Source organism: Barbus barbus (assembly GCF_936440315.1).
Source record: "Barbus barbus genome assembly, chromosome: 40".
Taxonomy (NCBI): Eukaryota; Metazoa; Chordata; class Actinopteri; order Cypriniformes; family Cyprinidae; genus Barbus; species Barbus barbus.
The window spans coordinates 9,571,571-9,591,167 of record NC_136718.1 but is presented as its reverse complement, the minus strand read 5'-3'; the positions used below and the strand labels follow the sequence as shown (position 1 = coordinate 9,591,167).

Below are 19,597 nucleotides of genomic sequence, written 5' to 3'. Positions count from 1 at the left end.
ATGAAAAATGTAGCAAACATTGGACACCATATATGTCTTACAAAAAGCTCAGGTTATATGTTTAGTATGTTATCAAGCTGTCATTCATTTTCATTTCACTGAATTTTCACACGTTTTGGTCGTTTATGAAGAAAAAACAATAGTCTCACAAGACGCTGCATATCTTTGTAGTCTTTCCAACGAAAGGTTTGTGAAACGAGGATTATTGTATTCCAGTACAGCAATTATATCCCCGGGGTCTGTCCGTTACCCCCCCCCCCCCCCCCCCCCCTCCCTCTCTCTCTCTCCCAACTCTCCCATGAGCTTTCACACACACTCTCCAGCACACACATCCCCCTCCCCTCTCATTGTACTTCGCTTTCCTTTGCCCACTCTCTTTCTACAACAAACATGGCCGCTAAATCGGATGGAGCAGCCGTGTGTGAGAGCGCTTCTCGGTGTCTGCTTGGCCCTGAGCAGAGCGCGGCTCCTCTGCACCCTCGCGCCGAGAAGCGCTTCTCGCTGCTGGACTGCTGCTGGATGCTGTGCGCCCTCCTGGTCTTCTTCTCCGACGGAGCCACCGACCTGTGGCTGGCAGCGGACTACTACTTGAGGCGGGACTATTGGTGGTTCGGGCTCACGTTAGTGTTCGTGGTGGTTCCCTCCGCGGTGGTTCAGGTGTTAAGTTTCAGGTGGTTCGTGTATGATTACTCGGAGATGAGCGCCTCCCCAAGCGGGGACGGATGCGATTTCAGCACCAAGGACAGCGACCGGCGGAACGGCAGCGGCAGAACCCTGCCTGCGAACGGCACGCGGAAATGCTGCAGAGTGCTTGTTTGGCTCTTCCAGTCCATCATCCACATCTTGCAGCTCGGCCAGGTCTGGAGGTAAGATGCATTACGTCTCATATCCAGAACTTCTCCCAGAGCCCATGAGCGCTGGGGCAGTCGGTGTTCATTCCATCCATAGTGTGTCGTTTTTTGGAATGGATGTTACTCTTATTGTGGCTCTCATGCTTGGTGATGCTTTGGGAGCAGATGGAAAGAGCTGAATCCCTGTCTGACTACATCCCGACTCGCTTCTCTTGGCTGCGCGTCTGTGCTGGTTGCCAATATATAGATGGTGTGCCAAGGTGGACAGAGCGCCCAGTGCCATCTCTGGTGGCCCCGCGGTCACGTCACCCTCAGGTTATGTTGAAATGGATGTTGTATTTGGCTTACGTTCACTGTGTCCTTTGGAGCAAACAATTAAGTAATAAGAGCAACTCGGTAGCCAATAAACGTGCGTTCTGATTCTCAAGACATCTGTGCTGTCCAACGGCACCCAAATGTGTCCAATAAATCCTAAAACAGTGGGTCTGAACACAAATTTTATGTTGCAACCCAAATGGGTTGTGTTTAATATAATCTACATTGAATTTTCTTTTTTCCTTGTGCATTTTCATACATGCCTTAGAAGGATGAGTTTGCAACCTGCTTGTGTTGTCATTATGTTGCATTTAAATGCGCACTAAAATCATATAATTTGTTTTCTCACACAGAGTGGTTTCTTCTTCATTATATTGTTATTTTTTGCATTTAGCATTGGTTTTCCCTCAGATCCGTATCCTATCAGAACAGACCTGTGACTGAGTTGAGAACCTCTGCTGTGTAAAGAGACAGTTTGTGCTTGTACTTTCTCAAAACGACAGCGGATCTCGCAAGAATAGTACACAGATTTAGAAATAATTTAAAAATCTGAGCCCTCTTCAGACAAAACAGGCATTGTGTAACCCTACAGGTTCATTACTGGCTAAGTACAGAGAGTACAGACAACTTCCAGGCCGGTTTTCTCTGGGGAGGATCATAACTCATTCTTGCATTGCCTGTGTGCCTTCATCCTTTTGTTTTAGGCCTTCTGTGGAAGGCTTCCAATAGTTTTCTCTGTTCTTGGAGAAGTTATCAAAAGTGCCAAGGCTGGTTTGAAGATTGCTGTGAGCATCATATGCTCTTCGGGAAGAAGTGGTTAACTGTAATAGGGAAACAGAGTCAAAAGATGTTGTTTTATTTTTGCTTTATGGCTTTTGTGCTTCTCGAGGCCTGGAATGGGCATGCAGCATGTTTGTGAGAGAAACCAGACAGGCACTTGAGGGACAGAGCAGGTTTGTTTTGTTAATGACATTTGAGCTCTATATGCATTGCTGAAAGCGCCCTGAGGAAAGACTGCATCTGAGGAATGCTTTTCCCTTGTCAGATGCTGCTTCTCTTTATTCTAGAGCAGGGACATAGGAAGCGATTTACTCCCACATGTGCGTGAATGTTTTACTGGTAGTTAAGTGCTGAATTATTAACACAGGGCCAGGGAGGACTGTGTGTCTCAGTGATTGTGTGGGAGAGGATATAGCATTTCCTGCCATCGTTCTCCACAACAAATTCCTGTTGCCTCTCTTTCCTTCTCTCTCACTCTCCTTACCTCCCAATTGAATTCTCTAAATATGATTTATTATTGTGAACAGTTGTAACCGCAATGCTGAGTATTTGCATGGGTTGATATGTATGTCTGTGTGTAAGCGAGAACCTTTTTTTTCTGTCAGCCGTGACCAGGTCCATACGAAATCAGTGCTTGAAGAAGTCTTCAAAAATCTCTGCAGATTTCCTACCATCAGCTCTGAACGCCTTCTGCCTCTTGCACATTTGTTTATTAAATATTTTGGATAATTTATGGTTATGCTGTAGAAGGTCTAAGTTATACTAATATATATTTATACAGCATGTTTAAATCCATTATGCAGATTCCCCAAGAAAAAAAAAGAAAGAAAAATCATGTCTATATCTGGTTGTGATTTGCCTATATGTTTTAACAGACTTTTCAGTAAACCAATTTTTTTTTTTATGCATACCAGATATTTAGCATTATGAATAATATTAAGATAAAATAAAACTATGCAGTTGTCAGTCCTCTGTCCTGTGTGTCATGTGTTCCTGCCTCTTGTGTCCATATTTGGTTTGTTTCCTGTCCTTGTTAAATGTGTTTATTAGTTAATTCTTGTCCAGCCGTGTAATTATCTATGATTAACCTGTGTATTTATAGTCCTGTCTGTTGAGTTTGATTCCGTCTGGTCTACTCGTTACTCCCCGGTGTTCCTGTCTGTATCAGCCTTGCCCTGCCGTGTTGTGTTCAGTAAAGACTATTATTTGAGTTACATCCTCGTCTGCGTGTTCCTGTGTCCTCCTCGTGTGTGCACTGTGACAGCAGTGATTAATTTCTTTATTTTCTGTAAATTAGTTTGGTACAGTATATTACTATACTATATATTTCTGATATATAGTGTAATATACATACACATATATATATATATATATATATATATATATATATACACACACTTAATTTAATTAATTAACTTAATTAATTTCTTTGTTTTACAATTAATTTGGTATATTATTACTTTAGATTTTATAAATAAAAAACATTCAGTACAGTGGTGGGTTCCTTGTTCTGCATTTCTGTAGTTCATAAAGTAGAGTTATGGGTTTGGCATCCAAGAAACTGATGAAATATAACTTGAATGCAAAGGATAAAAGCTATGGATAAAAGCATCTGCTAAAAGCATAAATGTCAATGGCAAATATAGATTCTTTATAACTGTTTCTACTAAGATATTAGTTTCTGTGCTTTGATTGACTGAGATGTGATGGGAGAAAAATAGAACAGAGTTTTTCATTTTTGTGAAGAACAATGTCCACTGTCTTTATAAATAATGACACTTTAATTGACAAGCCCTGTACATTCTTAAATTAACTTTTAAAAAATCATGGCACACCTAGTATATATTTTTTTATTTGTTATTAATGTATTAATGCATAATAATATTTGTTTTATGTTTCAATAAAAAAAGAAAGAAACAACCCCATTTTCAAGTACTCTCTGGAAGCTCCTTGTGTGCCACTGATAGGGAATCACTGTTTTAGAGGTCATATTCACTGGTCTGATTTGTGAATGTGTGTGTGTATGTGCGTGTGCTTACACAGTATCATGTCACATTAGGACATCTGTGCAGTGCTTTAGCAGTCTGTTTGTTGTTTGAGTGAGGTTTCTGTTTTCTCAGATAAAATCCATGTGACCTGATCTCAAACTGATGTATTCACAGCAACACCTCGGTGGACTTGGCTGGTCGACAGTATTTTTGAATATCACTAGTCAAACATCTAGCACTACTCTAGCAGTCATAAAGAGCAGATTAAAGAGGCATAAAGCAACTGAGAACATTCAGTTATTGGAAATTCTGACTCAAGGAGAGATCAATGCACGCCGTTCACATAAACCAGAACTGGAAAAGTCTGAATCAGCTGCAGAGAGCTGGAACTAGATTTACAAAGCAAGCCAAATCAACAGAGTCATCCCTAGATCAGTTATTATGTGAAGCATGTGGTGTGTGAGATTGCATTTTACGGATGTATCACTGGTCCTTGATCTGTTGCTCACAATGGCTAAGATCATATGTTCATTTTATATAGATTTGTCCGAGATTAGTGAATAGATTGTGGTGATTTCATCTTGTCATCTTGTATTTTGCAGAGATCAACCTGTTTAAACCAGAAATCTATGAGATGTGCACAAATAGTTTTAAACAGGATCTGAAAGGAGCACTTGCTGACTAAATGTGAGAAAAAATGTGGTAAGCAAAACTAAGTTTCTGATGATAGATCTGATAACTTCTTTAAAAAATACTGCACAATGCACTGAAGGATCTGAACTTGCAGTGAATGTCACAAGTATAACAGAGAAGAGCAGCCAAACAATCCATTTATTCATTCATTCATTCATTCCCACAAGTGGCAGGTAACAACTTATCACACTGTAAACAAAAGTGAACTGTATAAAATGAGCCACTACATAAGAAAATTGAATGGTCTTTCATTTCCGTCTCAGTGACATATGACTTTATTGCATCTGTTGTAAAAATGAATGAATTTTAATGTCACACACCATTAAACACATATCAATTTAGCTTCTACCTAGGCAAATAAAAACACTAGGGAACTGTGACTCTGCACATATTTTTTAAAATGAGCAGACTGACGGTTCAACTTTAAATTGCTTTATATTTTAGACTTTTTAATGAATACCGACACAAATCCAGTGAGAAATATGCAAGACAATGACTGAAAATAGATGAAAAATAATGTTTATATCATCCATAGCAATGGCCCATGGTAATTGTTTTTTAATTTTTCATTATTAAAAATGACATTAGAATAGAAAATACTAACATTTTTCACGGCATATTTATCATTGAGGTGTTTTGCATTCATTTCACATGATTTTAATCTTTTTTTAATACTGACACTTATGCAAAAGAACTGTATACTGCTGTTTTCTTTTCTTAATGTCAAATGAAAAAATACAGTAACAACAGTAATTTTGTGAAATATTATTACATTTTGATTAAAAAAAATGTAAAAAAAATAATGAATTGCTGTGATGGCAATTACTCATTATTCCAGTCTTCAGTGTCACACGATCCTTCAAAAATCATTCTAATATACTGATTTTGTGATTTATTTTTTAAATAAGTGTTGAAAAAAATGATGTGCTGCTTATATTTTTGTGGAAATATTTTTGTTCAGGATTATTTTATAAATAGAAAGTTCAAAAGAACAACATTTATTCTGAAATAGAAATCATTATAAATGTCTTAACTGTCACTTTTGTCAAATTTAATCCATACTCATCGAATATAAGCATTATATAAATGATTAAAAACTCTCACTGACCTCAAACTTTTGAACAGTAGTGTATACTAAAACTTTCATAGCTGTTTGAGTGTTCAACACTAAAATACAGGCTTAAATCAGAAGCGATTCTGTATTGTACGGCGTGGTTTGCGTTGCAATCCTCTGTGAGACACTAGAACTACTTGAGAAACTCTTTTAGGCTACATAAAGTTTCCATTTTCTCAAACAACACGTTTTGCCAAGCTGAAGAAAAGGCTTAGTTGGACCTGTTTTAACACCCCAGACACACGCACACACAGATGCACTCAAGCACAGAGCAGCTGTTGTGATATGTGTGTTGCAGGTGTGTGAGGCAGTGGAGTGTATCCACTGGCCCATTAAGGGAGTTGATGGGGATATTCTCACCGAGCTGAAGGCATTACACCGCAGCCGGCGTGCGTGAGGAGCATTTTAAAGCAGAAAACACCTCGAGTACACACCTCAAAGTGACATTTTCCCAGAAAATAATTCCTTATTAGATACGGCCGTCATTAAGAACAGGTTAGAAGACGGGAGGTTGTCTTTTGTCTCCTCTCCCCTGCCATCCCTCTATCCACTTGTCAGTCTTGCCATCTCATTCCCTTCCTAAAGATCCTGATGCTGTCTGTTTTGTCGGAGCTGACCCAGTTCTTCACAGCAGATGCTGGAAAAATACTCACAATGGAGTGACAGACACTGTGTGTGTATTTGTGAAGGGAAGCGAGTGTTCACAGGTTTCCTAAACACAGCAGCTGAATATAGATTACGCTGGGTGCTGTTTGTACTGTATGTGAATGCCTCAGTGTACCCATCTTCATGTCAGAGTGAGTTGAAGAGAGTTTTGCCAGCAGGTGTGTGTAAGAGTGGATTTAGGGACTGTACTTACGTCCAGGGATGTTATTTCAACTTTGGCGAGAACAGCAAACAGCACAGATATACAATATTGATTTCAATATTGGATGTTTCTTAGAGCTGGAGAGGTCTTCATGTCAGGACTTACACTCATGCCCTTATAGCATGTGTTCTGTGGCAGAACACATTTACGGGGGAAAAAAATCCATAAAATTTATGGTAAAAAAAACAGCAGCTGTGGTTGCCAGAATTTTACCATAAAAAATACGGTAGCAGCATTTTAGGTTTTACGGATTCAACTTCAATTTAAAAATGTATTTCATTAATGTTAATATACCAACCTATGAAGTACTGAAATCTGTTTTGTTCCTTTGTAATACATTTGATAACCACCAAAAGCAGATGGTGATGAGAGTCGCATGATGTACCAAAGCACATGACAAGCAGCTTTTCCACAGAAAGGAAAATACTAATATATATATACACTTCCCTCCAAAAGTATTGGGACAGTGAGGCCAATTCCTTTATTTTTGCTGTAGACAGAAAATATTTAGGTTTGACATCAAAAGATGAATATCAGACAAGAGATTTGCATGCCGGCTTTTATTTCCAGGTATTTACATCTGGATCTGACACACAGCTTAGAAGATATCACCTTTTGTTTGAACCCACCCATTTTTCATGTGAGCAAAAGTATTGGAACAGATAGAATTAACATAGATTAAAGTGAAAAAGACTTAATATTTAGTTAATGAGGACACCAAAAACAAGACAGGAACATGACACAAGACAAGACTAGCACAACATGAGAACACAAGACAGACAGGGGTCAACACACAGAGACAAGGAAGGGTGGGAGGGAGGGAAGCCAAGCCAGAGCCAGTAAATAAGCCCAGGAAGTCTTTAGAATAGTCCAGGGTGGGACGGGAGGGTTGAGCCAGGGAGGCTCAAGCAGTCGGGAGACCTGGCAGATGGCCAGAGCGAGGCCGGTGGGACAGACCAGGTGGGATCAAACGCTTCAGGAGTCCCGTCAGGAGGCCAGGGCGGAGCCAGCAGCTTGGCAGGCAGGAAGGGCAGCCCCGGCAGGACAGGAAGCAAGGACGGAGCCGTCAGACCAAGGAGCTTGGGTTTGGGCGGAGCCTGCAGGGCAAGGAGCTTGAGCTTGGGCGGAGCCGGCAGGGCAAGGAGCTTGAGTTTGGGCGGAGCCTGCAGGGCAAGGAGCTTGGGCGGAGCCGGCAGGGCAAGGAGCTTGAGCTTGGGCGGAGCCTGCAGGGCCAGAAGCTTAGGCGGTGTCAGCAGGGCAAGGAGCTTGGGAGGCTCAGCGATGGCCTCCTGGCCAGCAGACGGCTCTGGAACAGCCTCCAGGCCTTGAAGGGTGGAAGAAGCCTTCCTCCTGTTCCTCCTCCTCCGTGTCCGAGAGTGGAGCACTGCAGCATCATCAGCCGCCACTAGGGGCGCTGCAGCTTCGTCAGCCACCACCTGAGGCACACCAGCCTCCTTATCCAGGGAACGTGCCAGGAACTCCACAAATCCCCCAAACGTCAGGTGGTCCAGCCGCCTCATCCTCCACCTCATCCTCCCTTTAGCTGTGCATTTGTTAAATGAGCACTGTGCTGCCTCCGAACTGATTGCACTGTACTTTCATTTTATATAATTTTCCTTGTTTTTATTGTTGTGATTATTATTCCTTGTTTTTATTGCTATTCATTTTCTATTCTTAACTGTTTTAAATTAATTTTAATTCAATTTGATATAATTTTAAAAGTTTAAACTGAAGGCTAAAGTAAGTGCTGTTATGGTAAAGAGAATCTGGGCAAAGAGAGACAAGTGTTTTGTTTAATCAGTTTAAAGTAGGACCTCTGAGTTCTATTTGTTTGGTTTCTGGTTAGGGACTGTCTGTAATCGGAGCGAGTGCGGGAGGGGGAGAGCGATGGACTCACTCAGACGTGAATGAGGGACACCAGCAGAAGAAAACTGGTGTCATAATTTAGGTACACCTGTAAGTGTAAAGGTGTACGAGTGCACATCTATAGATTGAGAGATGTGCACAGTCTGGGGGGGACAAAATGCATTCTCTAAGGCACTAAGAGGCAATTAGTCCATTTGAAGGTATAAATACAGAGAGAATATGAGATGCTAGAAGGGAGGTTCTAGACGTGAATCGTTCTACCAACTCTAAATTCCTAGCATTACAGACAGGGGCACGCTCCGAGTTTTAGCGAATAGGTCAGATATGATGGTCAAAGTAAGTAGGGGGTGAAGTAGTGGAATAGTTGGGTGTTTTGGAAGGTTTTTTTCCTGCTCACTTAGTGCGGAAGAGTTTGAACAAAGCTTGAGAATATTTGTTTTTAAGTTTCTTGTTTTTATTATTATTATTATTATTATAAAAAAAATCTCTTTTTTTCAACTCCTTATTTTTATTGTTGTGATCAATATTATTATTATTATTATTTTATGACTATTTTACTTTCTTTCATGTAAAGCACTTTGAATTACCATTGTGTATGAAACGTGCTATATAAATAATCTTGCCTTGCCTTGCCTTGCCTTGTTCCCTTACACCTTAACCCACCCTTAAACCACCAAACCTGTCCCTAACCGTACCCGCATCCCTCCTCAATAACAACAAAAGTGTTTTGCAATACAATGTGAACACAATAAGTACAATGTACTTTCTGATGTAAATACATAGTAGTTAAGGCCATTTAAAATATAAAGTGAGACCCATTTCTTTGTCTTTTCATCATCTCGGATATTGCTATCTGTCACTGACCCAACATCTTTATGGATGCATTTTGACAGGTCATCAGAGTTTAGAGGATGTGTTTTGTTTTATGGATGCACATGGGACATGGGGTAAACCCATTCGCAGTGAAACTTTATGATGCATTTCATTTAAAAGGCAACTCATGAATGTTTGTGTGTTTAAGAGGCGGCAAGTAATTTACTGTCTCTATTAATCTATCAATCAAACAACAATCTGTCTCTGGAAGGAAATGGCTTTTTTATTTACAAACAAATATTTGTATTAAAATTAGAATTTTAATAATCTCTTTGGATTGTCCTTGACTGATAAATAGGTTATGCTTTAGAGTTTTATATCAGCAGGAGGACGCACATTGATTTACCTGTTTGGTCTGATGGTGTCTATTTCCCCTGTGCAATTACACCTGTCAATCGTATTACTGTGATCTGATTGGCTGTGACAGTTCTGGGCAGTGCCAGTGATTTGAACATCTGGATTGGCTATGACCACAGGTTAATTATGTTTAATATCTAATCTACACACAGACACACTTATAGAGAGCCTTTTCAGGTTTTATTATAGTGATAGATTGTAACCCGTTTCTGATGCAGAAAACAAGTTAAACCCAGCAGATGGTGGAAAAAATTATGCCTTGCTTTGTCAGCCGGTGTTGATGTTCAACACTGTGTCCTAAACTACCAAAAAAAAAAAAGGGTGAAACTTTGAGACATGAGCAGCATGGATGTATTATATATCAACATTCACCCTATGAAGCCCCTCTATTTTTCTGTTATTTTGTTTTTTGCGCTCTTCACATTTTCTGTATTTTTTATAATTTTCAGCTGTGGTGTCTTCCCTGTGGCGTCACATGACATATATCTTATCTCTGTTGTCAAACTCTGGAAGGAATGGAGAAAGAGCAGGAGTATGAGAGAAGTGCAGGCTGTTCTCCCCAGGGAGAAATGTAGAGAGGTGGAGCTGTGCATTGTAAGGGCATTTTAATTTCTGTTCTGAGTGAAAGATTTCCCGATTACAGAACGAGTGTAATAATGTCACATCAGGAGCAGAAGGGAAGAGAAACTCCCCAGGTGCGTAACCTCTCTTTGACTCGGTTGCTTGCATATTCATTTATGATATGTATATTCATGCTGATCAGGGCAGAGGTTTAATAGAGTCTTCCTCTGATTCTGTCTTCTGTTTTTTTGTGGACTGTGCTGAAAAGCTTGAGTTGAGAATATATGTGACACTGGGGTTATCTGTGAGAGCCAGCTGTGAGAAACCCAGTTACATGAAAGGATAATGTGCAAATAAAAATGTTCTACTAAAGAAATATTTCACCTAGGGTAAGTAAATTAATAGCAAATGTAAAATTTTGGGGTAAACTCTTTAATATGTTTAAAATATTTTATATAATATTAAATTATTATTTTTAAAAAAACCTTGATGTGAATACAACATGAATGACATGAATGCATTTCTTAATATTTATCACATGCATTTTAAAAATGTGTTATTTCATTCAGAAAAATAAAGATGTTGTGTCAAGTTTACTTGACACTGAATGTCTCAAATATATATATATATATATATATATACACATATAATATTTAATGTCACTAAGCTGCACCTTGCAAATTCTGAAGATGTGTGCATCCTTACTCCCAAAAGCTGCCAGCCAGTTGGATTGCAGATGCTATTGATATATAGTGGAAATTTAGTGTGCAATACATATTAACTGTCTGAGCCTGAAACTGCAAAACATAGCTTCCCAACTACTTCAAACACTCTTCAAAGGCTGTAACTTTGTGGTTGCTAAGGTGTTCTGAGTGGTTGCTAAGAGGTTTACTCTCTGGCCCAAGCCACAACATAGATATGGCTCGGCTTCATTCATGTCTCTACCAATAAATGTTTATAGTGTACTACAAAGGGTTATAGATGTGTCCCATTGATAAGTATTAATAGTAATGCTTCCTTCAGCAAGCACCACTAATTATTTCCAACAATAACAGCCGAACACAAGGCCCATTAGTCATTCTATCGATTCAACATAACGTTTAAAATTACCAGTGTCCCTCGTTCACACTGTCCTCCGCTTTCATAGTCTGATTCCTCTAAAGAGCCTGTGATTTAACAATTCAACTACACGCTCTCTCCAGCCCCCTGATGAATTCATTGAATTCCTTTTTTCTCTTGCGCTCGCCTCATTTTTCTCCACCACTTCAGAGGGTCAGGGATGAAAAATGGAAAACAGAAGAATAGTCTGTTCTAGTTATTTTCCTGAGCAGGCACAGAGCTGAAGGAGAAGATAACTCCATAGAGGTGTGACTTCCCGAAATAATGCCATTGTTTCCACAAGCCGTGATCAGCGGTTTTCACGAGCACATTTTAGCTCGGTGTGTCACAGCATTTAGAGTTTTACTTGCAACAGTGTTTCTTTTGTGCACTTTAAGGAAACAGTGTCCGCTGGAAACAAAAGTTGGTTGTGAAGGGAAAGTAATGTGTCAGAGATGGAGTTTCTTTCCTGACATCTTAATCATGATCTTGCAGTCATTGTGCTTTGAACTGCTACTTACCAAAAAGTACAGTAGTGTCGATTTAACAAACGGCTTTATTGCTGGTTGTTTGAAAATGGGCCGTGGTGAGATATACATTGATTTATATATAAATATAGTGGGATACACATATATTTTAAGAGCGGGGTGGCGATACAAGGCGGGAGAGTTATTCACATTGCTGCGCAGTTTGCTGTGGAAGCATTTTCACAGGCCAAACAATACAAGAGTGAAGAGTCTGCATTTCACACAATGCCACCACACTCCCACCCACACACACACAAAACACATAAACACACATGCAGACCAGCAAACATTTGCTTGCACACAGATATATAAAAGCATATCTGAAAGTATGGCATTCGGTTTAGCCTAGAACAAATGACAAAAGCCTATGCATTCATACATGTGGCATATGCCGTAGGCGAGAGCTTTAGTACTTGTAACACATTTTTGCTCATTTATTCATTGCATGTTTAGCCTAAACATTTGAATATATGCCTTCAGTCATTAAACACCTTAGCTATAAAATAAAATTCACCGCTTAAGCATTACTCAAGTAAACAATCTGCTTGTCCAAACTAATGTTAAACAACAGACAACTCATAGTGACATTAGACTGTGTAAACCAACAGTAAACGAGAAATGGAATACTGTTTTTAATGACAAATGCATTCTATGTTTATTGTTTATGCTGTTATGTTCAGGCAGATAGATATATATATATCTTAAATATTTTTGTATTTTTTGTAATTTAATTAAACAGCTGATAAGTTTTGAAAGAAATAACTGCTTAGAAGTAGAATACTTATTTTGTCAAAATTCTTTGGTGAGCAGAAAATTCAAAAGAGCAGCATTTATTTTGAATAGAAATCTTTTATAAAATTATGACAATGTCTTTACTGTCACTTATGATCAATGTAATGTCTGGCCTTGCTGCATAAAAGTATCAATTAATAGAAAACCTGAAATGGCCTTTATGTGCATTCAAGTATTACTTGTGATGCATTTATTGAGTACTGCACAGTGTTACATTTATTGAAAACGAACCTGCTATCTTCTACTATACAGACTTCAATGTCATAAATAGTTTATTTTTCTTGAATCTGTGCTATAACTAAATCTAAGCATGCGTTTTCATCATCTTATATGGCAATGTTTATATTGATTACATTGGGATTCCATATTCTTCCTCTGAGTTTTGGACTGCTGGCTGAAGTGTGTTTTCATGTGGTCTATAAATGAGTGCATGACGTTTGTTTGTCAGGCAAGATGCTGTGCACTTTCATCTTCCTCACTCCTGTCCTGAATTGTAACGAGTTTCCTGGCAAATTTGTGTGTCAAAATCAGCAGGACTGATTTCACAATAGGGCTGATGTACATCATAACCACCCAGAACACACCAAAGCAGCGTGGCAGATTTACGTAATTATTTTAATTTTTTTCTTTGCTTTTATGCATTTGGCAGTTGCTTTTTTTTATTCCAACTGACTTACATTGCATTCAAGCTATAATGCATGCTTTCCATAGGACTCAAACCCATGACCTTGTGTGGAGCTACAGGAAGAACCACTCACATTTGCTTCAGAACATCTTTAATATCTAGTTTCCGTCTGATATTTTGCTCAGCAGAAGTACATACAAAATGTATGTCCTGTTGCTAGTATCAAATCTTCATGGTGATGTGTTGTATGTACAGGATGTTGCTTGATCTAATTAGGTTTGGAATGAATAACAGCACAGCACAGACAGAATAAATATCATAAAATCTGCACATAGCATACTAACATAACACAGAGGTATAAAATACGTAAAAAGTTTAATCAATGAACCTCCATTTGGATTATATTTCCCAGTTGCACAAAATTCGATAAAAATAAATACATGCATACATACATACATACATATTTGAATAATGAATTACACTTACTAAAAAAGGAAATATTTTGTTTACCTGCATCTCCTGTGACCATTAAGCAAACATTAAACAACAAAACCAGTCATAAGTAGCGCGGGTATATTTGTAGCAATAGCCAAAAATACATTGTATGGGTCAAACTTATCGATTTTTGTTTCATGCCAAAAATCATTAGAATATTAAGTAAAGATCATGTTCCATGAAGATATTTTGTCAAATTTCAGTCACACTTTATATTAGGTGGCCTTAACTACTATGTACTTACATCAAAAAATAAGTACAATGTACTAATTGTGGTCATATTGTATTGCAAAACACATTTGCTGCTATTGAGGTGGGATACGGGTAAGGTTAGGGACAGGTTTGGTGGTATGGGTGGGTTTAAGGGTGGGTTAAGGTGTCCCTTAGGCCAACAGTGTAATTATAAATGTAATTACAGAAATTAATTACAGATGTAATTACATATAGGTATTTTTAAAAATATAAGTACAATGTAAAAACATGTATGTACACAATAAGTTCATTGTATCAAATGATTAATTTCAATGTAAGTACATAGTAGTTAAGGCCACCTAATATACAGTGGGACCAAAATTTCCTACTGTAAATATATCAAAATGTAATTTTTGATTAGTAATATGCATTGCTAAGAACTTCATTTGGACAACTTTAAAGGCCTATTGTCCTAACAAACCATGCATCAATGGAAAGCTTATTTATTCATTCATATGATGTATACATCTCAATTTGAAAATAATTACCCTTATGACTGGTTTTGTGGTCCAAGGTCGCATGTACTATTATACTTTTTAATACTATTTTGAATTAGCTTTTATTTTATATTTTTAGTTTTTATTTTAATTGTATCTTTTTTTTTTTTGTTATGTGTTTTTCTAATTTTTTATTAGTTTTGTTTTAATATTATTATTAAAGTTTAATTTAAGTTTTAGTTTTTCATTATTTCCAAGTGCTTCATCTGATTTCAGCTTACTTCAGTTGGTTGGCAAAGCAACATTTTTATCATTTTATTTGCATTTTTATTAATGTTATATATATATATATATATATTTCTTCCGCTTTATTTTCATTAACAAAAATATTTCTAACAGTTTCACTTTTATTCAAAGACAATACCTCTGCCTTGAACGTGCAAATGTGTTGTTAAAGTGAAATATTACATTTCTTAGCCTTACATCTGGAAAGCCTGATGATTCTGTAAGTGACGTTATATTGTCTGCTTTAGCCCAAGAGCATGCGACGTCTCAGCGTGGAGAGCTAATTGCTCAAGGAAGGTCTCAGTGATGCTTCCTTTTCCGTTGCTCTTATTTCATCCTGGCAGCCTTCGCAAACTAGACTATGTTCTTCCAGCACTTGTGTGTGTGAGTGAGTGTAATGGATCAGGGAAATTCAGCTTCATTACTGCCCTGTCTCATTTGCTTCAACACTGAGATGAAAGCCTTATAATCAAAGCACCAGAATTGTGACAGAAAGAGAAAGATGGAGGGGTAGTTCGGTTCAGGCATTCACATGAAACACACACACACACTCTCTTGCACACATGTGTGAACACTCATGCTGCAGGCATGAGAGTAGATCGAGGTGGAAACCACACTGGAAAACTGTTCAACTGAGCTAATTAATCTATCTCTCTCTTTCTCTCCTCACACACACACACACACTCACATTTTGTGAGTCTCTAATGCTGATGTATTCTGACCTACTAAAGATGTCACACGAGCCCATAGGCGGTCGGTGGTTGTGAGGAAACGGAAACTTTTTGCTGGAAGCGCTTCTTGTTATAATACACTAATTGGGAATGAAGTATTTGCTAAATAGTGCTTAAATCAAACAGGGAGGGCGTCTGTGCTGTGTCTTATCCAAGAGTGCCCCTTTTCAGCTTCTCTGCACTGCTATGCTTGAGAAGATAAAACAGCTTATGGCTAATTACAAGTAAAGGTTCTTGTCAGTTTTCTGCCAGCAGTGTGAACAATGATGTGTTTTGGCTGTAGAATTATTTCAACTGAGAGAAACACAAGGTGATGTATTGAACCTTGCAGTCTACATGAATCGATATTCACCAAAAAAATGACTTACATAATGTGGTGTGTTTCCCAGTGAAACGAGATATTTAGTGAGGCAGAACTTGGGTTTTGATTGAATGGTGCATTGAATGTTACATAGTAGAATGGAGCTGGATGTGAGTTTACGTCCAGGTCTAAATTGATTTCAGTTGCGCCTCCAGGAGTCTTAAAGGCCAGAGGAGCACAGTAAAAGTGGCACATCAAAAACATACACTGAAAAAAGGGTATCCTGAAATGATTTCAATTATCAGTTTCTTCATTAAAAATAATTAATGTATCATTTTGACTTGGATTAAATTTATTAGTTGTTACCACTTGTTATATATAAAAAAAAAATAACTTAAACATTAATTGTTTCCAGCAATTGTGATTCCTGCCTAAATACATGTGTATTACTTCCATGCAGAAAATATTTTGTTAAATATATCTTATGATTTTTAACCAATTCATACATATTTTATGAGGTGGCTAATTCGTACGAATTCATACGACCTCGTACAAATTAATACGATGTTTGCTAAATCGTACGTATTTCATAAGTTGCCAATGTGTATGAATTTGTACGAATGACCTACACCTAACGCCGCCCCTAAACCTACCCATCACTTGGGTTTAGACAAATCGTACAAAACCATGCGACTAAGGTCGTACGAGTTATCCACCTCGTAACATACGTACAAATTGGTCGTGAGATAACGTTGGATGCTTCATATTTTCTGTTAATATTAATTTCTTAACAAACCTCTTTCAAATTCAAACCAATCATCCTACGAACATATTGAATAAAGTGGCACATTAACTGGCGCTTACATAAAAATATATTATTCAAGATTCAAGATTTTATTATTAAATCTCTCATTGAAAGTGATCTAATCATATGTTTAAATATAAAAGATTTTGGGGGATATTCAGTGGTGAAGGCCTTTATTGTGGAGGATTTTACTACTCAGGTATTGATTAAATTGTGTAAATTGGACATTACATAAAGTATTTGGAATCCATTATGGGTTTTGGTTCATTAAAGTAATTTATTATTAATAAATATGAATTCAATTTATTTTTTCCAAGATGAATCTCTTATTAAACTGTTTTTGATCACATATATAAAAATTTACATTTTAAACTTTTGTTTGTAATAAAAAAGAAAAAAAAAGTTTAAGATGAAAATAAAATAATATTATTAATCAATTTTGTGTCAGTTTCTACTTGAACAGACTAGATCTTTGCATTTCGAGGGCTGAGAACCAGAAAGGCATAAGTGACATTGCACCAAATTTACAGTACTTTACAATAAAATTTACATATTGTAAAGAAAATGACATCCATAATAGAACAATACTGGATCAAAGACAAAATAAAATAGCACACAGGTTTCCAGTGATTCCAGATCTGTTACTCCAGCTCCCCTTTTCCCTGCCAAACATTTCTTTGGGTAAAATAGCGTACAGAGAGCTGTCAGCTGGGATTGGCCTTGTTTGCTTGTGATATAAAGTCTCAAGAATGGTTTTCCAATGGTCCTGCTTCTAAATCACCTCAGTGAGAGCAGCACCATAAAGCACTAAACTACTCACAACTTATCAAATGTGCATGTGTCCTGTCCTCGGCATCCAACAAATCCACTTCTGTCATCCAAATAACTGACGGCTCAATCGAATATGTTTTTCACTTAACCTGAGACAGAATACAGCAGTTATTGAAACCTTAATTCTGTGCTGGCTTCTCTTGAGCGTTGATTATCAAAGAAATAAACGAACCTCTAATTGAGTCTAAAAGAGAAGGCTAACCAAACACAGATAACAAATGTAAGTAAGAAGTAAAAAATGCAATTGGAGGAAATTAAAAACTGAATTAGACCAATAAAGATCTAACAATAGTAAACAAGACTAGGTTTTTATGAAATGATGTGATAAATATTGTCATCTATTTTCTGCAGTCTATTGAGATCTTGCAAGCTTGTATTTAAAACCTACAAAACAAATCTATCAGTAGTTTCTTAGACCCTGAATTATTTGATTTCACCAGTCCATTAAACACAAATAGCAGACCTATTTATCACTTGCTGAGAACAGTAGCAGGCACTTATCTCAATAAGCAGTTGTAGACCAGATCTCATCAGCAGCTTCCTGATCCGTCCAATAACTAGCCAATGACACCAAGCCACCTGAAACCAAATGTGGTGAGCTCAAATTTGCATTTTTTACTGCAAGTATGCAGCTATTTATACAGTGTGGCCATTGCAGTCTGAATCAAATGGGCTTTTAAACCCATTCTCTTGGATCATGTGACACTGAAGACTGGAGTATTGACTCCTGAAAATTCAGCTTTGCATCACAGAAATAAATTACATTTTAAAATATATTTCAATAGAAAACAATTATTTTAAATAGTAATAATATTTTACAGTATTACTATCCATTCTGTGTTTTTGATCAAATAAGTATAGCTTTGGTGACTTCTTTCAAAAACAGACAGTACAAAATTTACCAACCCCAAATGTTCGAATCAAATCAAAATCTTAAACCATATGATTCAAAGCAGTAAATCCATGCTGATGCCTAGCCCTATTTGCACATTTTTAGTCGAGGTATAGATGAGGTAATCACATCGTTATGCATGTTTAGGTGCAAACGCTCATTTTGTTTGAACCATACACAAGAAGTTGCTTTTCACGGTTGAGAAACCAGTTCTAAAAGGGTATGGTAATACTGTAGCTATAATATGACCCGCAGAGCGTTTCTGGACAACAGCGAACCACCGAAAGATAGAACAGAAACAATAGTAGAGCACAGAAAGCAGCAGAAGCCCTATATTTGGGCTTATTGCTGGAATGCTGACTTTCTACTTTCCTCTGTATCTGAGGCACCTATGATTAAGGTTTGTTCCCTTTATACAGGAATCGTTGGCTTACTTTAAAATAATTCATGTGCGTAGTTGCTGACTCTAATGCATCATATGTATGCAAATGTATGTATACCATAGAGGCTATTTTACACTCTGAGTTGAGGATTAATAAAAGATAATCCAGAAACTTGGCAACCACACACAACAATCTATTATTTGAGCAAAAGTGAAAACTAGTCTTTTCCACTACTTCCTATAGACTCAATCACTCTGTTTTTACTGGAAACATTGCATTTTAAAAATGTCCTTTACATTATTCTTAACCAAAATATGCAGCAATATTTGTTGGCATTTGTTCAAAAGTCTGTCTGTATGAGACCATGTTCTGTGGGGTTGCCAGGTCATTCCTCACTGGCCTAAATCAAAAGAGCTCATTCCAAAGGTCCTTCCTTCACTGTACGCCTGCTTTGTTTTCTTGCTGTTTATCATCCACCAGGTGAAAATCACGAGTCTGATTACTGAGAAAAATAATAGCACACCTCTCCTCAACAAGCCACATGATTTAAGGTATGATTCATGTCTGTAGCACAAACAATGCAAATGTGGGATACGTAGGGTCAAGGGGTTTGTTCAAAACAACCATACAAGCCCAAATAATAATGATACTGCTAACAGAATCTATACAAACTGTTTTAGGACAGTATGTATGCTACTCTCAGCAGTCTAGTTTCTCGAGAATGATGTATAGCTGTGATCTAAGGATGAGATATTGTGTGTAATTTGCTGTTTTCATTGCTTTCTTTCTCTTTCTGCTTATAGTCTGAACATTATCTCTAGGTTTGGTTAAAACACAAACGGACACACTGACACAAATTCCTACACAAGAATGCTAA

At 37.6% G+C, this 19,597-nt stretch overlaps 1 protein-coding gene across 1 annotated transcript in view; it reads left to right on the top strand.

Moving 5' to 3' along the window:
* Positions 1-316: 316 nt before the first annotated feature.
* LOC306859587 (XK-related protein 7-like) overlaps positions 317-19,597 on the top strand; it is a gene marked incomplete at its 3' end in the record, with an annotated part of 67,296 nt that continues 48,015 nt past the window's right edge. The window contains exon 1 of the mRNA XM_079400689.1: positions 317-866. Within this exon, the coding sequence (XP_079256815.1) occupies positions 391-866 (476 nt within the window). The 5' untranslated portion in view covers positions 317-390. The remainder of the gene's footprint in view (positions 867-19,597) is intronic.